Genomic DNA, 21,517 nt, shown 5'->3' on the forward strand with positions numbered 1-21,517 from the left:
ATTTTCCTTTCCATGTGGACTCACAAGTCGCCCCGGGGGCATCTGGGATAGTCACAGTAATTTAGTCCGTCGTGACCCGCCAGGCAAGCAGAAGAAAATGGAGGACACCTATGCAGGTGTAACAGTTTTGGACCAATTCGCTTTCACAGTTGATTGGGGTGTTTTAGTACAGTTGTCTCCACCTGCAATACATCCGTTTACAATCCCAGTTCGCTTCGTTTAAAGGAAACATAATTTTTACTACACCAAAGTCATCCCTAAGATCCCGCTATGGAGGATTACATTCGGCAAAGATACCGCATTTTAGATAATAATTTACGGGAAAAAACACAGGCTGGTGCAGTTGATAACAGCTCCGTTGTAATAAATCTTGACGAAACGTTAGAATGTTTGCCTAGGCGGGATCACACAGAGGTGTCAAGTCGTTGACGCGAGGGTTTTCCTCAAACATCGCACTCGCACCTGAGCTCTCCACACGAACTTATATCACAAGCTGGATGTGTAGGGCCTACAGTTCCAGTCTGCCTCAAACGGGATTAAATCGACCTGTGAACTTTTCCTTTACCACTGCAGTTGTAGTTGTCTCTGCCCCCCTTTTTTTCCCTCCAATTCGGTTGACAGACTGAATTTTAATTGGTGCGGTCACGACACAATGATGTGTTACGACAGAGGCGGAAGAACTCGGTCAGAGATGGAAATATAATATACATTCTGTTTTGGTAAGGAGAAGAAGCAATAAGATCGGAGTAGATCTTGAGATTAACGATTGGTTGAGTAAAAATTGCATGCCTCATGCCATTAGATCTATTGTGATTGGTCATCACGGTTGACCACCCTTTGCTGGCCACAAGTCATAAACCCACTTATGGATCACGTCAGTTCATTTCAGAATAAGGGAAGAACATTTAACCGGTTGTGGGCCAGACCATGAGTCATCGTGAATTATCCTCTAGGTAAGTCGGCTAAGATCCCGTTCTCCTAAGATCCTGTATTTTGCTTGCACCAAAGCTCCACGATCTTAGGCGGACGCTACTGTATAATTGGTTTAGAATGACAATGAGCTTTTTTTCACCTCTGTGAAAATTGTAGATTTAAAAAAGGAAATTAAGAGGTGTCCGAACCTCTAAATTCAACGTCCATCTCGGATAGCACTACGCCAAGGAGAGCTATAGAAACTTACCGTCGTTTCAAAAGTTACCTTGATGATGATCTCTGTGTCGTCCAACGGGCGGACACGGAGATCCAGGTACCTGTAGATCGGGTCGTCGTCATCTGGTTTTTTCTGCCGTGGGGACACAATGTCCTTGATGAAGTCCTTCAGGCGGCCGGCCGACTGCATCTGGGGGTACGTGTAGCGTGCAACTTGGTACAGATGGCCGTGGCAGGCTCAAGGTTTGTCGAGAAAAAAATTGACAATTCCCAGCTTGCATCTTATTACAGATGGGCATGGGAAGGTCATGGCTTATCGAAAAAAAATAGGCATTTCCCAATTTGCAACTTGGTACAGATGGGCATGGATTTAGATGTTGATCGAGTTGCTGCAATATTCTTTATCGATTCTCTCGGGTTGATTGTTGTTGGTTTTGTTTGGTTTTTGTTTGGTTTTGGGGGTTTTTGTTATGGAGTACACTTTCGAGAGATTTCTCGGCTTAGTGGGAACTCTGTCTGATTACGGTTAAAAATAACATAGCAAATCAACATTAGGCAATCAATTAACTCCCCTTCCCCCTTAAAACCACCACTACCCGTTTCTTCATTGTTTTTTTGAGAATATCCACACTCCCACATTTCGGTGGTCATTCTCTTTTAAAGATCCTTTCAGAATGTAAATATGCGTCCCAGATGATGAGATGTAAACCTTTTCAAATCTGTGGAAACAACCCCGCTGGATTTTTTATTAGTAGTTGTTGGAATTTTCTAGAATACAGCTAATGGGCGTTTTTAGAAATAGTGTGACGAGTCCCTTTGGTTTGGTCCACTAGGTATAGATTTCATTATTTGAGTTTTTGCTGCAGATGTAAAGAGGACATAATCCCCCTTCATATGACACCAATATCAAATGAATACGATAATAGTTAACGAAACGAAGCACAATTTAATTTTGGAATGCATCACAGCTGTTCGAGGCACAAAAAAAGAGATATTCGCAATCAAAGATTTGAAAATAATTTCATCTGAAAACAAAGACATTCTCCAAAATAGCTTTAAAAACATATTTAGCAGAAAAAAAATAATAATTTATTGAATTTCCGACAGAAAAGTCATTCAAAAATCTAAAAGTAAGTAAAGTATCTCCCTCCCCCACTCAAACACACAAAATATTTATTTTTAGACCCACGTGTGTTTTTTTTGGCAATTTCTGCTGTTCAGCTCGATGTACCATGTGGACCAAACCGTCGGGACGCGTCACAATATTGATCCGAGTCATTGAGTAAAAACTGGACAGTTTATGTTCGACAGTTGAGGTAACATTTTACAGTAAGTTTGCGTCACGAATTTGTGACTGCTCTATAGCGTAGTTTTTAGCCAAGACCGGGTTTTTGCCTACCAAAAGTTCTGGTACCCTATATCGGCTAACATTTAAAAGTAAAAGAAAAAAACAATGGGGATGATTAGTTGCGTGTAACCTGGATGATCTCGGAGTAGCCTCCAACACAGCGGGTGTCCACGAACAGCAGGGGAACTTCGCGGTTGTTCTTGCCCGAGAGTTTGTGGAGGTAGTCTTCTACCTGTGGTGAATACAGAGAGAGAGGGGGGGGGGGGAGAGAGAGAGAGAGGGAGAGAGAGAGAGAGAGAGAGAGAGAGGGGGGGGTGAGACAGACAGACAGACAGACAGACAGACAGACAGACAGACAGACAGACAGACAGACAGACAGACAGACAGACAGACAGACAGACAGAGACAGACAGAGACAGACAGAGACAGAAAGGGGGTGGGTGGATGGAGAGGGGGGAAAGAGAGAGAGAGAGAGAGAGAGAGAGAGAGAGAGAGAGAGAGAGAGAGAGAGGGGGGGGGGGGTGATATAGAGAAAGAATGGAGGAGGGAGATACTTTATATACTTTTCCGATCCAGTTGCAATTTGAGTTCTAGCCCGTCGCCTATAGGGGGTTAGATAGACAGATAGATAGATAGATAGATAGATAGATAGATAGATAGATAGATAGATAGATAGATAGATAGATAGATAGATAGACAGACAGATAGATAGATAGAGAAAGAGAGAGGGGGCGGGCATGGTCGTTTTGCTTGCAGAGAAGTATAAGATCTACACTAGGAACCGTTGTCACTGCTGCAATGGATCTTCTTCGGGTGGCAGGCCTGGAGTAGACATTGACGATCATGGTACCCCACTCCATCCTGTTGTCTGTCTCCTGGATCAGCTGTATTTCTCATTGTGTTATTTGTTGCAGAGTTGTTCAGACCATCTTAGAATGTTATTGTTAATGATTAGGTCTTGCAAAATAAATGCAAAGTACGATAATATAAATATCAACTCTAAGAACCGTTGTCACTGGTGAAATACATGTAGTTAGGTTCTCTAGCCGTTCATACAAAAGAAATGTGTTCGATTCCCGGGTGGGGAAGAGATCATAATATCGTGTTTGTCCACTCTCTGTTTTAAGATATTGTCGCCTACACAGTCCATTTTGGTCTTGGTAGACGGAGCGCTCCTCAGAATCATCTCAAATATACGTTGGTTAGGTAGGGCGTAAAGTGTTCAAAAGCTCTTCTAAATTTTTGGAAAAAAATGGAACAAATCCTAACCGAGAGCATCCCTGGGTGAAACGACAAAAACTACGTCACAGTTCACAGTTTCGCCTTGTTGATGGCAGGGTAAGAACTGGATACCTGATGTAATTTATGTATTCACATGTTGCTCTCTTCTACAACCCCCTCCCCCCCCCCAACCTTCTCTCTCTTTCTCTCTCTCTCTCTCTCTCTCTCTCTCTCTCTCTCTCTCTCTCTCTCTCTCTCGTATACAGGATGTACTTGTAATTCAGTGAGAATCTACAATTATCAATTTCAAAACTGAGAACCGCAATGTCAGACCAATTAATACACTTTTGTGTTTGATATTAGAATAAAATGTTGTGGGGTTATCAAAGTCATAACAGAACATCATCATCATCATCATCCAGTGCCAGATCTGCGACAGACATCGGCGATCATGATTTTCCATTCATTCCTTTGCTCGGATGCTCTCAGAAAAGCTACGTTTCCCTGATCTTTCCCTGTTACCCATTTGTTTAGGTTCCCTAAGTATGTTGTTCTGGGCCTTCCCCTGCCTCGCTTGCCCTCAATTTTGCCAGTGAGAGCTAGATGTTCAAGACCCTTATGTCTATTCAGGTGTCCCAAAACTGCATTTGTCGTTTCCTGATTGTTTTTAACATTGAGCGTCCCACGTGGGCTTCATCAAGCACTACATCAATTGATTTCTTTTCCTTCCACGATACTCTTAGCAGTCTCCTAAGAAACCACATTTCTGTTGCCTCTGTTTTATTTTCACTGTCTTTAGTGATTGTCCAGCATTCACAGCCATATAAAAGGGTTGACCAAACATAGCATTTCAGGACTTTCATTTTGGTGTTCATTGATATGTTTCTATTTTTCAGGATTGGGCTCATTTTATTGAAACTAGCCTTAGCCATTGCAGTTCTCCTTTTTATTTCTGCGGAAGATTTGGCATCAGATGTTATCATATATCCTAGATATTTAAACTGTTGGACTTGTCTGATCTTTTCACCTTTGCTAATGATATTACAACTAGGATTTGCTGCTTTTTTGGATATTACCATGCATTCTGTTTTCTTTACATTCAACAACAATCCTTTACGTTCACTTTCTTTTACAACAGTATCTAGAAGCATTTGAAGGTCCTTTTCGGAGCCTGCTATTAAAACCGTGTCATCTGCATACCTGATGTTATTAATATTTTCTCCATTAACTTTGAGGCCTGGACATTCTTTTATGTTTCTAAGGATTGTTTCACTGTACATGTTAAAGAAGTCTGGTGACATAACACACCCCTGCCTCACTCCTCGCCTGATCTGCTAATTTTCACTGTATTCTCCATTAATTCGTACAGCAGCGTTTTGGTCCCAGTACAGAACACAGAATAGAAAACATCGAGATGAGATGTAAGACTTGGTTGAAACAGCAATAACGAGGAAAAATATATTTATAATGATTTTAGCTGAACACTCTTATAATACCGTACCTGAAAGTAATAATACAGGACCAAACATTGCAGCCTTTAGGTACAAATTACAGCAAAGAAAGCACAAAAAGAACTACAAAACCAAAAACTTTTTAAAAGGGGAAAAATACCCTTACCTCAGAGCAATCTCCCCTCTTCTCTATCGCCACACACTCCAAGTAATCCTCAGTAAGCTCAGGGTAGCCTCTCAGAATCGCTTGACAAGCTTTGCTCTCGGGGGAGTACGTCTTGCAGAAAAGTACAGCCTAGGAAGAGATCGGGGCAGTGTCATACTGTTGCTGAAAAGGTATTTTGTATTAATTGTTCTCCATTTCTTCACAATAATGGTCATATTTCTCCAGGAGCAGATCACCCCAAGCCTGGAATGATAATATCATCATATTATAATTATAATATAGTGCTCGGTTACTATTTGTTGCATTAATATTTCCTTTAAAATTTAGAAGGGCTTCTGAACACTTTACGACCTAACACTTAAGTAGTATTTTTAATGTTATTTCATTTTATCGTAATTTACTTTTTATTTTATTTTTTTTATTTTTTTTTTTTGGGGGGGTGTCCTTTCAATGAGCTGATGCCCTTTCAGACACAAACGCATGTCACAATTGGTGTGGTTTTGTTTGTTTTGTTGTTGTTGCTGTTGTTTTTGTTGTTGTTGTTGTTGTTGTTGTTGTTGGAGAGGGCTCTCGTGGCCTAGAGGTTAAGGTGGTCGCCTCTCAATACTCATTCAAATGTCGTGGGTTCAAATCTGGGTAGTGACCGAAAACGTTTTTTCCTTCTCTGAAATTGTCTCCTTTCACCTCCTTTCCTGCTCTCTAGCAATGTTCTGTCGTTTGCTTTCATCTCCACTTTCTGCCCCCACCCACTCACTTCCTTTGCCCCCACCTCTGGGCTCCTGACTCTTTCTGCCGCCTTTCTAGAGCTACTCATTGGCTCCTTTTTACTGCTGTCTTCCAGCCATACCCCTGGTCTTCTGGTAGGAAAGGTGTACCCCTAGCCTTCTGGGACAAGGGCGAAAAATCTCGGAGGTCTCGTGTGCAAGTTGCGCACGTTAAAGATCCCTTAGTGGTCCAAAATCGATCAAAGTAGGCTTCTGCCGCCACCTGGGCAAAATTCAAAATTTTCTACCTACTGAAAATGTTAAATGTGTCCCGCGCGCTCACATGACCTTCTTATGCAGTTGCGAGCGCCGTAAAACACTTACCAAAAATATTTTTTTCAAAACAATGCACGTCACAATTGGTAGGGTTGTTGTTGGTGGTGGTGGTGGAGGTGGTGGTGGTGATAATGTTGTTGTTTTCACTCAAGCAGGGTAACACAAGTGAAGTGGCAACTGTGATCACAGGCCCAATATTTCAAGGGAGACTTTAATAGGAAAAACATAGAAGTCTAGATCTAGATTCTAGATCTACTGAAGAACATACTTTCCTCTGTTCAAGCTTGCCTTCAACAAATGGGATTGCATTTGCCATTTTTTTGGAGAATGAAAGATTGAGGCGCTCGTAATTTGGGACTTGCAACTTATCAGTGCATGAACGCAAAAGTTTATTCTTTCTGATTACCTCTTATATTAGCCTAGAACTAGATCTAGATTAATCTAAGATCTAGATTTTTTTCTTTCCAATAATTAGGTATGGTTTCCGCTTTGTTCATTTTTAATTCGAACTGCTGCAATTTGGTGCATTTGTTGGGGTTTTCCGTTTTCCTTTTGTACTGATGTCTTCTTTCAAGCAAATTTTCTAAGCGCAAATCCAACATAACCCTCTAAAATCTGTAGTACAGGGTTTGTGCTGTGACATATTCACGCTCATACAATAATTGCCTACGTAATCTTGGCCGGTTTGAAGTTTTTGGTTCTGAAATGAAGAGTAATATAAACATTATCGTCTTGTCATATAGCTTGGTAATATACTTTACTGGGAGAAAAAAACAGGAGTAATCTAACTATCAAATCAGTTTAGTGTACCAAAATTCAAGCGTTTCAGAGAGTCAACTGTTGGAAAGAAACAGTTGGGTTTTTGTTTTGTTTTTCTTTACTTACTTTACTTTTTTCTTCCGCTTGTGCCGGTGGGTATCGCGGGGAGACACTGGCGTCTGTCTGCAGGAAGGCAAGTGGCCTGTAGGAGGAGGGACATCCCGTGAGCTGAGAGGGTGTCTGCCACAGACTCACTCCATCGTCGCCTTGGTCTTCCTCTTGCTCTCCAGCCAGAATATTTAATGTTGTATGCTCTCAGAGCTGGATGGTTTGAGGGCATCCGCGTGAGGTGTCTGAACCACTGGATCTTTTTTTTTTTTTCAATGTGTGGTAGGACTGGTGTTGCTCCTACGGTGTCCCTTATGAATTCATTTTTTTATGTTGTCTCTTCTTGTTTTGTTAACCGCTCTTCTTTGTTAACCGTTTTGTTTTTCATTTTCTCTAAATGGCTATAAATGACTTTAGCATTTATCTTTTGAGCTTGACGATAATGTTATTATTTATCTGCATGCTATTATCTAGCGTGATAATTTTTGTCTCCAGCTGATTACTGGCACGATCAGCAAGCAGACCCATTCATGGATCCTGGAGAGGAGGGAGGTGCAGTTATGGCATGGTGCCCCCTGAAACGATGCCTATTCTCCAACCAAGTAAGTAAGTAGTAAGTATCACATCCAGCATGCTGGCACGACTGATCAATGCCTCAGCCAGGCAACACATGCCGATAGCATTGGCGAGTGCTTGGGAACCGATTCTTCACTCCGGAGCGTCATTTTGTCTCTTATGGTGCTGCACAAGGCTACACATTTGTATCCTTCTCTTTCTTCTTAGTTTAAAAAAGAAAAAAAATGTATACAGTGTATACATATGTATTTCACTATCAAATACTTTTGTTCTGTTGCTACCAAGAAGTCAGACCAGCTTTTCTAGAGAAGGGGTTAGATATTTTGCTGTCGCACACAGAATACCTCAGTTCAATTCGTGTATGGTGAACATTTTGGTCGAGTATCTCCATCTTTCTACTGGGATGTTGTATCCCTGGGGCGAAGAATGGAGCTGTAACAAGTGAGTAACAAACAAACAAACAAAAAGTAGAAGAGATAAGAGTAATAATAGATAACATTTTGTATAGCGTAAATTCCCGCTCAACAGCAAGCCCTATGCGCTTTAGAATCTTTACTGTTACCCCAGCAGCGTTAAAACACCAACATACTGACAAGATCTTTCGCTGTCTATAGCTGGGTAGCCATTTCCACCTGGGTGAAGTGAAGAAAATGCATGTAAAGTGCCTTTCCCAAGGACACAACGTCGGGCCTGTGGCTCAAACCCTCGAACCCGCAACCTCAAGGATACGAAACGGGTAGCCTAACCACTAGACTACCAACGCCAGATAAGAAGGATAAATCTTCGACAGGGAAGAAAGAGTAAACCACAGCAGAGAAACCACCAACTACCTACACTGCAAGACAGAAAGAGATCAACAGGAAAAACTGAACAAAACAAAACATTGGTGATAAAAAAAACGAAACACATCATTTAAGTAAAAAAAAAAAGTAATATTTATTTTTCGCCCTCTTTCTTTTTTTTTTTCTTCTTTTTTTTTCAACAGGTACAAATGTATCTGGAACTCTCTCAAGCATTCTTTAGAGTCCATGGTGGGAACAAGTCAACAAAAAATCCAAAGTACGTGGAGAGTCAAAAATGTACGCCATTTTCACAAGTCACTTGTGACCTCAACATAATAAACATAAACTGAATGTATATGTATGTATCATTTGATATGATGATCACAGACTTTCTCAATCATTCACACTTTACAATGATAAAGTTGTGTCACTCATTTTTGTTTCTCAATATCCCATATTACTCATTAACCAATGATACACCCAGGAACGTAGGAGTATTTCCTCAGAAAGTCTAGATAATTTTGTCTTGATATAAAAATCTGGCTGCACGTAAAACCTATATTGTACAATGATTTCTCCAAATCACACCGGACTGCTTCATCTCAGAAGTGTATACAACAGCACAAGACCCTTGTTCAGTAACGATGAAAGTGTTCGATTTCAGCCCAACACTGTACGTCTTGCCGGAATCTCCTTTGCAAATCTGAACTCTTTGAGAATTTAGTGGACACATACATCCGACCAGCAGAGGACAGAAAGCAATGTTCCGGTACGTTTTAAACCAACATACACAAATTAGAAACAAAACACAAATCTGAGTATTTCACTGTATGCATGTTGTTGCCTGCCTTTTTACGTTTCAGATTCAAAATGCAGAAATGAAAAATATGAATGAGTAATAAAGTTATGCTTCTTTTTTAAAGTCTCCCAAAACAGCGCGTCATCAAACATGCGTGTCCTCATTGAGTTAATCCACAATGAAGAGGTCGCTGTGGCAAGTCATCCATTCAAGTCGAAATCTGGAAAATTTTCAATTTTCACACCCTCCCAATGCTCTATCAAAGATGCACCTTTCAACATCACAAAAATACAGTTAAATGCTATGATTTAGGATGACTGTTTTCTTGCTTTTCAGGATTCCTGATAGGAACAACTCACAACGCAACAAAACCGTCTTTTGTCTCTGGTGTAAAAAGTACCCAAACAGACTTGAGTGGATTGCACGTGACACCGGCCATGTTTCACAGTATCTCTTACATGCATTTATGTAAAGCGCCTAGAGCTGTGTTTACACGGGAGTGGGCGCTATAGAAATGATCTTCATTATTATTATTATTATTATCTTAAGCCACAAGTCAAGTGTATTGTAGTATCAAATGCACAACGGCATTTCAAAAAGTATATTTCATCATCAACTGTTGAAACAGTGTAACAAAGCAAGTTACACGTTAGTTGTGGCCTCCGTGGTCTAGTAGTTACTCTCTTATGAAAATGTACTATATATTATATATGCAAGTATTATTATTCATAATAATAATAGTAGAAGCCTGTGTAGATGCGAACACGCATGCAACTTGATATAACACTTTTAAGCTCATAAATACATTTACTTCTCATTCTTGTGTGCTGAGTAGCAGTCTTGGTTAAAAATGAAGAAAATGACTGCTACTTTCATCAATGTCTTACACACCTAAACTTAAAAATAAACTCTAAAGATATTAAAGTATGTGCTTAAAATAAAAAAACCACCTTCACATAATAATATACTACAATTTCTAAACATTACAAAATTTTACTTTTTATATGGCAGTAAACTGCATCTTCACAACATGTCACCGATCCATAGAGCTTTTAGATATTATAAGCGAGAGGTATTGAAAAGACACATATATATATAAAATATAATATTTGAATTTGATCAGGCGCTCCTATAACTAGAAAAGACAAAAGAATACGCCAGAACAAAAGTTCAAACAATCATCCCAACCTCGATTACAAGGAGTAGGTTTTACAATCATATCAAGCAGTTAAAGGAAACCTCAGTGTTGTCTTTCTTTGTCATTGTTGAAGTTAAATGCCCTGAGGGAAAACAGGTATTGCTGATGTGGATCCTGCTAGAATTAAAACTTGGAACCTCTCCAGCTGGTCTGGGTAATAATTAAGTGCATCAAAACGTCGATCGATATCTACTCTACAAAGTCGAAGAAAAGTGCATAGATACAAAGATGGTCTTAGAATTACTCAATGAAAAGGAGAAAAGAGAAACAATAAAGAAATGGGGGAAAAGTGCTGATAAGAAACTGGTCATCCGAGTCTGTGCTGGACGGAATGTAACATATTGTGTGTTCATATAAAACAACAAACAAAACAGAATACATCACACAAAGATATATATAGTCTAGCATCCACATAGCAAAGTCAACAGAATGCGGAGATCTTTTCAATTTCGCATGAATTTCGCTATCTATGTTCTGTTCAATGTGTGTGTGTTTTGCTATGTGCGTGTTCACTATGTGCATGCTAGACTCTTTCTTTTAAAAAGTGCTACTATCAGAGAATGCTGATCATTTACTGGCCTACTTATACATCATATGTAATACAGAGAAAATATAGAAAATCCACAACAAATCATTGAGGTCACATAGGGGCAATAACATAATCAAGTCCCCCTTAACCATACAGGACAGATATAATATAAAAGTGGATTTCTTTTCAGTAATGTTCTCACTAACAAAATTTTTCAGTGCTAACATACTTAACTGCAAAGAGTTTTACAAACACAAATCTCCACACATATCTCGTATGACAGTCCATACACTTTATCTAGGATGTAATGTAACACTTTGCCCCATGGGATGTCGATCGGCATCAGTAAGAAGACGTCCTTTCCCCCATGGGACGCCAATGGGCGACGGTGTGACATAGCTGCAAAAATGTAGAAATGATCCCCTTTTTGACATATGACCTTGTTAAAGGTCATAATTTCCTTTCGGAATAGGTCATTTTGTTTCCAACAATTTGAGTTAAATTTTTTTCGAAAATGTCGAGTAATATAAACACACACTTGTTTGGGTTCTTTTTTTGTTTTTCATAAGTGTTTTACAGCACTTGCAACACAATAAGGTTATATAAGTGCCAAAGATTACAGTTGTTACTAGAGAATAACAAACGTAAAAAAGAAAAAAGAAAGATAAGGACATAAGATGTTCGATAAGAAAGAAGGACTAAACCACATCAGAGCACCCACCAACCACCCACTCACACAAACCTAGCCCACCACAAGCTCTATTACGTGACAGTAAACCAAAGGGCACCGGTTTCAACCCCCACAGCAAGACTAAAACTGTGGGAATTAACGTAAATAACGTCAAAGTTTTGCACCCCACTCAACACTATTTAGACCATTAGAGGAGGAGGAGGAGGAGAAGGACTGCTTCTACCCTCTCTCCCTAAAAATGATCAGAGTGAGCAGTGTATGAAACTACATCTAGCAGGAAAGCAAAGACAATGTGAAACATGCTGACAAAATGAGTTACTTCTCGCAATCCAAGAATGGAGATTTCCGCCAAAAATCAACACAAAGGTAATTTATATAGGATTCTAAACCAATGCCATTCTCTTCAACCTTAACATATTTTCTATCACTTCATACTAATAATAAATTTTGAAAACTCAACCTATATAAATTTGACCTATCTATCTATTTCCATCAGGCTGAAATCCAAGAAGCAACTGATTTTGTCAGTACCCATTTTATCAGAATGCCAGATATATATCTCGTCTCCAAATAGGAATCAAAATCGTTTTCTTTTGCTATACATGTCAGTAGATGAGACTTACCATTGCACCGCAGAGGCAGGTCTAACTGTAGTGACATTGCATATCCTTTTGACTAACCTAATGTATCACCAATAACAGAATGTCATTACCTAACCAGAATACAAAAAAAACTTAGTATAATAATAATACTTTGACATCATATCACAGGCGAGAATGATTCATTTCCAACATATGAAGACAGAATTTATGCCAATTAGTCATACACATAAAAATGTCCATTTTCCTTTTAGGTTCAAAACAGGAGAATAAAAAATTGGTCAAAGCGAAAAAAAAAAAGAAATCAAGAGGAAAAAAGACCATGTGCATGATCACTGTCAAGTGTTAAAATGTGGATAACTAATCGGCATACCATCATATAACGTGTACATAACATATTATAAGAAGCGGATTCGATGCAATACAACCTACAATATACTACCACATGTAAGTGGCAAAGCGGCAGTCCCAGAACTTTGAACTTGTCTCTCAATTTAGACCACAAGATACTAAAAACAATGATGGCAGTCTCCAATATTTCAATGCAAACCTTCAATCCGTCATAGTACAAATGTACTAAAGCAAAAATAACAACCAAAAGATACTGAAAACAATTATAGCAGTCTCCAATACTTCAAAGCAAACCTTCAATCCATCTAAGTGCAAATGTTTAAAAAATCCGAGCTCACAGGTGGGAAAGTCGCATGGCACCGATTTCTCATATCACAAACCATCAAAGCATTAGAAAAAATGGCTTTAATATGGTTATTGTAACACATAACTTATTGTCCTACAGCTGTCCTGAGCATAAGAACTATCATATTTTAATTTAAGGATAAACAAAATATCACGATGCTCTGAACAAACCATGAAAAAAAAAAAAAAATTACCACCATGATATGCTGAGCTATCCTATTTCAAAACTGTAAAAAGACATTCCATGCCAAATTGGGGAGGGGGGGGGGATTATTTCCAGGACATTTAAGGTCAGTTTTGTCACAGAAGTGATATAATCTATGGAATTGGAAAATAGGGAAATGAAAGTTTTAAACCATACCTGCCACAGTGTGTGTATGTTGTTCTGTGAGTTTGGGGACCAAGAAGACATATTTTCACTGATTTCTTGGGTCAAGAACTTCAAAAGACCATACAGAACATTTACAAACATTTTCAGTAAATCTAAGGACAATTCTTATAATAATCAGACAGAAAAACTGATTTAAAAAACAACACAATTTCAAATTCATAAAAAGTGTATGTTCCATGTTTTACACGTTGTATCTCCTTTAAAGGTTGTGTATTTTCCGCCTGACTTTCCCAGGGTTTGATATAAACAGTTCACTAGTTTCTTTAAAATGTCAAAAAATCCTTCATTACAAAGTGTGGGTTATCTGAGCACCACAACAACAGAAGAAACATTAGGTTTCCAGTCTTACAAGCTAGGAAGCAATAGAACCTCTTTAAAATAAACCATACTCAAAAAGACCTCAGACAAGTCTACACCTTTGACGCACATGTTGAACCTTTCATCAACATAAAAGCAGAAGTATGCACTGAAGACAAAGATTTGATCATTTTGATTAAAACTTCCCTAAATGCAGACGTTATAAGAACATCATCAGAAAACCACGCAAATGCACAAAACATCTAAATCCAAGTCATGAAAAATTTCTTTGTAGAATACGTTGAAATATAAAAATTCTGATTGACACAAACATTCTGGAAGAACCATTGAACAAAATCTGCACATGAACCAACAACTTTTGTTTTCCATTCATGGCACATTAAATATTTCATCTCTTTCCCTTCCCGTTCTAGAAAAACATCCAGGCGAAGAAACCAGGTCAGCAAGAAGTCGAGTCCAACACCCACGTGGCATCAGCAAACAGCAGCACAATGGTGAGGGCAGTCACAGGCTCCCCCCTCACAAGTACGAAATGTACTTTGGTAACAGCTCCCGGATTTCTTCTAGGGACTTTCGATCCTGAAAACAAAAACATACAACATTTGAAATTTGTTAAAGGAAGAAAGAGAAAAATCAAATCATCTTACAAAATACCTGAGCATACTCATATTTCTTCTGCAAATTAACTTATCAGATCTTATACAGCAGTCAAAAGCTATCCACTGAATTGTCAAGGCCCAAACGATACCGACAGTACCTGGAATATTTTTTTGCACGAACTTTCTTCTTAATTGTGTTACTAGAATATTATCAAGACACAATGTGCAAATTAGTAAACCTTTCCAAAAATTTTGAAACCAAAATCTATAGATCTACTCCTCAGAACATACCCTAAAAGTTAAGGGAAGAAATGTTAATTTCACCTTCAGCGGTCTTGCCTCTACTAAAAGGAAAACCAAAAGTACAAGTTTGCATTGTTTAAAAATTGTTTCAAGATATACATACAAATGTCTCAAATTGAGAGAGAATAATGTACCAAAAAGAAATTAAAGACATGAAACTTCAAGAGAATAATAAATCTTCAAGCAGGCATTCAGTAGGACAACTTTTTCAGCCCACACTTCTCTTCTGAATTTTAATTTGGAGTTCAAATTCACAGCACATGGTAAAAAAGGAGGTTGTCTTCATTACCCGACTTCCTCTCTCATCTTTACAGAAGGTAACCAGAGTGAATATATGTAAAAATTAAACCACTATCTGGAATTCAACAAAATTACACACAACTTAAATTGAGGTACACACTTCTACCATACCTTTTAACAAATAAATAAAAATATGAGCTACTATTTCAGGGAAACATGCTTGCCATTTAGAATGAAGCTCCTGTCCCTCCCCCCCCCCCCCCCCAAAAAAAAAAAAAAAAAAACGCTGAAAGATAATTAAGCATAACCCTTTAGCTGCTTCCCCTTGTTTTCAAGTGTTGACGGAGCCTCAATAGTTCCGCTAGGTTTTCTCAAAGGTGTTACAATTTCATCTACGGCTTCAAAATGGCTTAAAGTTTCATTGTTCATTATCTCCAGACCCAAATGTCTGCACTCCTACCGCTTTCACTTCAAAGGTGAACAAAGAGAGTGAAAAAGAGAGACACCTCTTTATCCCTCACTTTCGACTAAAAGCAAACTTTCGCAGGAAAATGTTACATGTTTTCATACATTTTCAATTGCTAAGAATCTGATTCATTTTTTTTTTTTTGCACGCTGATTTTACATTAAAATCGGTAGTAAAGCATCAAAAGTTTGCTATAATTTGCACAGCATAAGGTCCTGCCTTAGAAAAATAGTCAAACAACTATTCCTACGCCGTGCACACTACAACCTAGCATCTTGGCATGATAAGTGAGCTGTGCGAAGTACTGAAACGGTCACAAAGAAGTTAATTGTCACAACTAAGAAAGGAATAAATTATCTGAAATATACACACCCTTACACATTTTAGTGGAAAAAACTCTGAAAACTAAAGCTGAGCTAAAACTGCTTCATCTTGTAAGAAACAGACTTGATGGTTCAAGAGTAAAGGATTCATAATAAAAAATGTTAGGTCTTAGCATGCATTTTTCACAACTGATTTTTACCTCCTATTGAAACCTGTGTTAGAGAGTATCAATGTACCAGATATGGTATAAACGTTAAAGAGAGTAGCTATGTTTGTAGTAGTGGCATCAAATGTGTAAGTCACTGGGTATGCTCAAGAGCAAAATATGAGCTAGAAATTAGCCGCGTTCGTCATATCTTATCAAATCAGCCAGCACACCAGAGCACTGATAAAACACAAGACCCGCTACGAAGAAGTGAATTCACTCAAATTAAAAGGAAAGAAAGAACGAAAAATATTAAAACATAATATTCAACATTCAGCACTTTACCGACCTCATCAGAGAACAGGACAATAAATAAACCATCCAGAAACAATGTAAGCTGAACTGAACAAAAACTTTAAAAACGTGACACAAGAATAAGACTCCTTCCTTTGCAAGAGGTGACTGTCAGTGTGCTGTACAATTCTTCCAACCACGGAAAAACAACACGCCTGCTTCTTTTCAACACCTTTTTCAGAACATTTTATAAGTCCACAACTTTCACCTGTAGAGTGAATTCTCTTTCCACTCAGAAGCAAACATACCTGGTAGAGCGTGAGGGTTCACACTCTATAAAACCAACGCAAACCAGAGTGCAAAGGCCAACACTAAAGCCAACCGCCAACCAACTGGGTCTTGACGAGTGCAATTATAATTTAATCGTACCGAAAGGGGAGCAATTCTTACATCTCGACAGGATGCTGTCATCATGTCACCTTCTTGAAGCCATTTAGCTGCAGACTTGTAGTTCCTTTTTGCAATATAGCACTGAAAAAGTCAAAATATTGACAAGAAATATGTGCAAGGATGAGGAATTGACCAACAAGAGTAAAAGAAGAATTGAAAGCCTATTTCAAACTTTAGACTTCCACTCTCTATTCAGGTAATGGATATATGTGGGCAACAAGAGTAGCTGATAAGAAGCGAAGCGCTAAAGAATTAGAATCACAAAAAATGAGTGGTGTCTGTTAAAATAGTTGACACATTTGTTTCACTCTTCAACAGGTCTTTTTTTTAGTTTTTATTTTAGTAGAGGTTTTACGGCACTCGCAACTGCATAAGCATAAGGTCATATGAGCGTCAAGGGTTGGAGGTCAACAGAGAAATCCTTACAGGGAATCGGACTTACTCTGCTCACCTCACTAGTTTCAACAGCACAAAGTCTGTTTCGACTATTGAGGCACCCCGGAAATAGCGGGTCACTAGAGTGTGACAAACATACAAAAGAAGTAGAGAACAAATGACATTAGTAAGGATTAGGAAAGAAAAAGCAGCAGTTCCCTGTTGCAATTCAGGCACAGTTATGAGCCTGACATTGATGAATCAGCCCATTTACAATTTACAATTCTACTGAGCATAAGAACATATTAATTCCCCCCCCCCTTTGGGAATGGCCTAAAGAAACTTCAGTCAGTAGCACCGCCCCGAGGTGTATTCCATACGTTTAAAATAAAACAACAAAAACATCCCTGGAAGACATACACAGAATATAACCTGACTTGTCCAAAAAGGAGTATTGTCTCACAACTAAATTCATGTCTACATTGTGGTTACAGTAAGAATGTATCTCTCGACTGTCTTCCATCTACATGTAGATCATTTATTGGCATCTTCACATGACCAGATAGCCACTCAGTTAGCTCAGTTGGTATCATGCTGGACTATACAGTGGATGGCCCTGCTTCGAATCCACAAGAGGGCGTTCTTGAACTCTGGCTGTTTCACAGAGTCTTCAAGACTTTCAGCCAAATTGTTTCAGTCTTATCGGACATAGACATTAAATTCTCAGGTCTCACCTTTTCAATAATCTGTGTTGAAGGGGACATATACCCCTTATGCTGCACTAATAATCTTTTTTCTATTTCCTTGAGAGAACATAATACAAACAGAATCTTTAAAAAAATTAAGTCAGCCTAAACTATCTTCCACTAATTTGTAGTTTCTATATTGAGAGTCCAATATGCCAGTAAACAAAACAAAGTACAAGTCTTTCAGAATCTATTTCAGAAAATTAAATTGGCCATGTAGTCGAACGAATGAAGCATTTAAGCCCGAATTGGAGATGTATGAAAATTCAGCACTTTTTTTTTAAAGGACAAAGTTACGAGCAGCATAATGATGCCAAAATATTCATCAACTTTGTGAGCAAATAATCATTTTCCAATTTCTAGATGATTCCTTTTTTTTTCCTTTTTATTAATATACTTTTAGAATCTTAGTACCTGTTCTTTTCAAAAAGCAAAACTGCATTGAAATCAAATAATTCATTTGGCCTTAGGCAATGACAATAAACCTTACCTTTGCAAGATACAGAGCATTATCCACCGAACTATTGGGGTTCAATTCATCCGCCTGAGGAAAACAGCGGGACTGATTTACTTCATGCCAGCTTTAAACTTTTGGTTTAAAAAGACTTTTACGACGCTCTCCACTGCATAAGGTCATATGAGCGTGAGAAACACAGGTTGATTGCATTCACAACAATAGATCCACAGAAGTAGATACTAAAACGTCTCGAGAAGCATATATACCACTAGAGTAGAAACTAAAACATCTTTGATTAGAAGTATAGATAAACATAAGCTCATAATTTATTTTTTTAAAGTAAGTGTTTTCACATCCCCCTCAACACAATTTGGATCATTTAGGGGTGGGCTTCTAATCCTGAATGTCAGGGGTACCACAGGCTGAGATGGATCCTTGGCAAAAAGTTATCCCCATTCAAGAATCGAGTTCAGGTCTCCTGCATGAAACAGCAAAGTGCCTAACCACAACACCACAGACACCAATCAAGCTCATAAGTGAAACTAATATTTTACAAGAAAATTACTAAGATGCAACAAAATAAGCTGCCAAGAAATGAATGCTGAGACCTCCAAAAACAAAACATTATTATTGTTAAACTTTCATCTCACCTTCGAAAAATATTTCAAAGCATCGTCAACAGTCGCCGTTGGGGGCTCGGCAAACAAAGCAGCTGCTACTTTTCGTTCTACCCATGACAACATATAAACCTGTCCACAAAAAGAAAACCAAAGAAAAATGTTTGGGTAAAATTTGTAAATAATAAAGATTCATTTTTTTTTCCTTTTTGTATCGATTTATACAGGATACAAAATAAAATCATTAGCAGCATCTAAATGAGTGCACTCATTCACTACATTCCCAGACAAAGAAACCACGGGAAAATTAGCTTGAACACAACCTGAGTTACACTGATTAAAGAACATCTCAACTTATAGGAAAAGGTTAAACTTGTACCATTTTTGCTAAATCGGAAAATAAAACTAGTAAACAAACACCTCTCGTTTGACAATAACTATATTATTACAACGAAAAATGCAGAAAGCACATGTCAAAAGTACATAATGTTGAGGTGAATCCGTATTTGAAATGCTAAATGGGATTATAAGTTCATGAATAATATGAATAAACTGTAAACTGATAAAACATAATTGCGCACACAAAATAAATTGTCTGGAACAAATTTATTCCATAAAATTATATCTCTTTTAAAAATTTCAAACAATAATAAGATATAAAATTGTTAAAATCCAAATACAACTTCAGTCAATGCTACAAATCATCTACTTCTTCTTATCAGGGATTTCCTTTTCGTAGCCACTACTACTGGATCACGGGATGTCCCTCCTACATGCCACTTGCCTTGCTTCAGACAGACGCCTGTATCTCCCCGCGACTCCCACCAGTACAAGCGGAAGAATAAAGTAAAATAAAGTAAGATAACTGAGCATGTAAAAAAATGTACTTCAACAAAGAGAAAATTAAAAACCGAAGACCCGCAGCGCCATCTACTTACAGAATAGCACCAACGACCCATCATGTGATGGACCAGGGAATCATTGGGCATGTATCGGATTGCTGCAGTTATGTGTTCCTGAAAAAGCAAGTGACAAAAAAAGAAAACTGATGAAAAATGTTCAGGTAAAATTTCTAAATCCTAAAAATACATTTTTTTGTTCCTGTTAGAATCTATATATTCAACATACGAAAGAAAACCAAGAGTACAACATACCTTCGTCTATATACAGCGTACCTTTGTTCACTCTAGTTGTACGGACTTAACTCTCTTTCAGGACATACAGTCAAACATGCTCAAATGGCCACCTGTATAAGATCAATTATGTCCACTTCCCATTTCCTCCCTTGTATATTATTCTCATAATACTATGATAGCACTGAGCAAGACAGCCAGCTGTTTAAGACCAACATTTTTGTCCACGACAACTGGAGTCCGCCTTAGACAGTTTTGACAGAAATTACGTGAGGTTATATCTGAAAGTGAAAGGTTGTGTTGATGAGCTATCCATGAGGATATGTCTGGTACAAGTTAATACAAGTTAACACGTACCGTTGTTCATACTCCATCTAAACTCATTCCTGTCATGGCTTTCTCATAGAACATGTTAAAATATGTTCAAAAAGAAATATTCAAGGGTTTGAAAAAGGTCAGAAAGGGATCTGGCAGGAAGCGCCACAGCCGAGCGATTGAAGCTGACCTGATGACCCATTTCTGCTCAGATATTGAACATTTCAGACCTGAAAGAACTGCAAACAAAGACGAGAAAAGCTAAAACCAATCTCTTATGAACACTTTGTTTCTTATCCTAGACCCATTTTGCCTGTTTGTACATTGCAATGAATATGGGGTAGGCCAATGAAGTAAATACCAAGAAATAAATACTCTTTTAACAAACATCTAAAACTGCCGAGGGGAGGGGGTTAATTATTTTTTTACCAGGTAAACATCTCTGTACTTTGTATATAGAAGCATCAAAGACAAGCAGAATTCAAACAGTCCATACATAGTAGACTCTTAAGACCACAGAACCTTCCGAATAACAAACTCACCCTTATCAAGTAAGCACTTTTTATCTGTTCTTGGGCCGGTAAAAATTGAGTAGCACTACCAATTATAATTGCCATCCTGAAAGAACAGGAGAAATTCCATGCATTACGACATCGTTCAGTTAGAGTATATATATGCAAAGGTAGTACTAAACTGACAACCACACACCTTTGGCATCAAATATTTTTTTTTTATGCTGTGTAGAATTTAGAAGGATGAGGCTTTTTTTTGTTTTTTGTTTTCTGTTCTTTTCTTTCCGGGAGTGAGGGAGTGTGTGCGTGAGTGTGTGTGTGTGTGTGTGTGTGTGTGTGTGTGTTTTAAAGCCGAAATGTATGTTCATCCACGATATGACCGAAAAATAATATAGGTGGAGAGTCGTCAACACACGCCACATAAACCAAGATCAAGAACGTTGCATTTTGGATTCGAACCAGGGTCATTCGGACACTAGCCTAGTATGATAATACTGCCCTAACATACATAGCGTCGTAATCTTAGCCTGACTGCCCCCACCTGTATTAGTATTGACCTTTTGATATGGTAAGTGAATACCCCAAACATACGCGACATGATTGTGCTCTGTTAAAATTCACTTTGCCAATAAAGGGGTGATTGACATACATGTCAACTGATTTTAATTATTCATCAATTATTCAATCTACATGTATCCACCCCTCGTCTCTCTCTCTCTC

At 38.3% G+C, this 21,517-nt stretch overlaps 2 protein-coding genes across 4 annotated transcripts in view; both read right to left on the reverse strand.

The window, feature by feature from the left end:
• The window catches only part of LOC101849008, a 9,661-nt gene extending 2,805 nt beyond the window's left edge, over positions 1-6,856 (reverse strand). Inside the window, exons 1-4 of the mRNA XM_005109595.2 lie at positions 6,644-6,856; positions 5,336-5,464; positions 2,628-2,729; positions 1,199-1,339 (exon numbers count right to left, since the gene is read on the reverse strand). Of these exons, the coding sequence (XP_005109652.1) occupies positions 1,199-1,339; positions 2,628-2,729; positions 5,336-5,464; positions 6,644-6,691 (420 nt within the window). The 5' untranslated portion in view covers positions 6,692-6,856. The remainder of the gene's footprint in view (positions 1-1,198; positions 1,340-2,627; positions 2,730-5,335; positions 5,465-6,643) is intronic.
• A 4,905-nt stretch (positions 6,857-11,761) lies between these two features.
• Positions 11,762-21,517, reverse strand: part of LOC101849248 (regulator of microtubule dynamics protein 1) — an 18,920-nt gene continuing 9,164 nt past the window's right edge. For all 3 annotated transcript variants that reach the window (XM_005109597.3, XM_005109596.3, XM_005109598.3), the window contains 6 exons: positions 20,828-20,903; positions 19,776-19,853; positions 18,871-18,969; positions 18,254-18,307; positions 16,643-16,723; positions 11,762-14,400 (listed from right to left, as the gene is read on the reverse strand). In XM_005109597.3, coding sequence (XP_005109654.1) covers positions 14,341-14,400; positions 16,643-16,723; positions 18,254-18,307; positions 18,871-18,969; positions 19,776-19,853; positions 20,828-20,903 — 448 coding nt within the window. In that variant the 3' untranslated portion in view covers positions 11,762-14,340. The remainder of the gene's footprint in view (positions 14,401-16,642; positions 16,724-18,253; positions 18,308-18,870; positions 18,970-19,775; positions 19,854-20,827; positions 20,904-21,517) is intronic.

Source organism: Aplysia californica, unplaced genomic scaffold (assembly GCF_000002075.1).
Source record: "Aplysia californica isolate F4 #8 unplaced genomic scaffold, AplCal3.0 scaffold00795, whole genome shotgun sequence".
NCBI classification, from domain to species: domain Eukaryota; kingdom Metazoa; phylum Mollusca; class Gastropoda; order Aplysiida; family Aplysiidae; genus Aplysia; species Aplysia californica.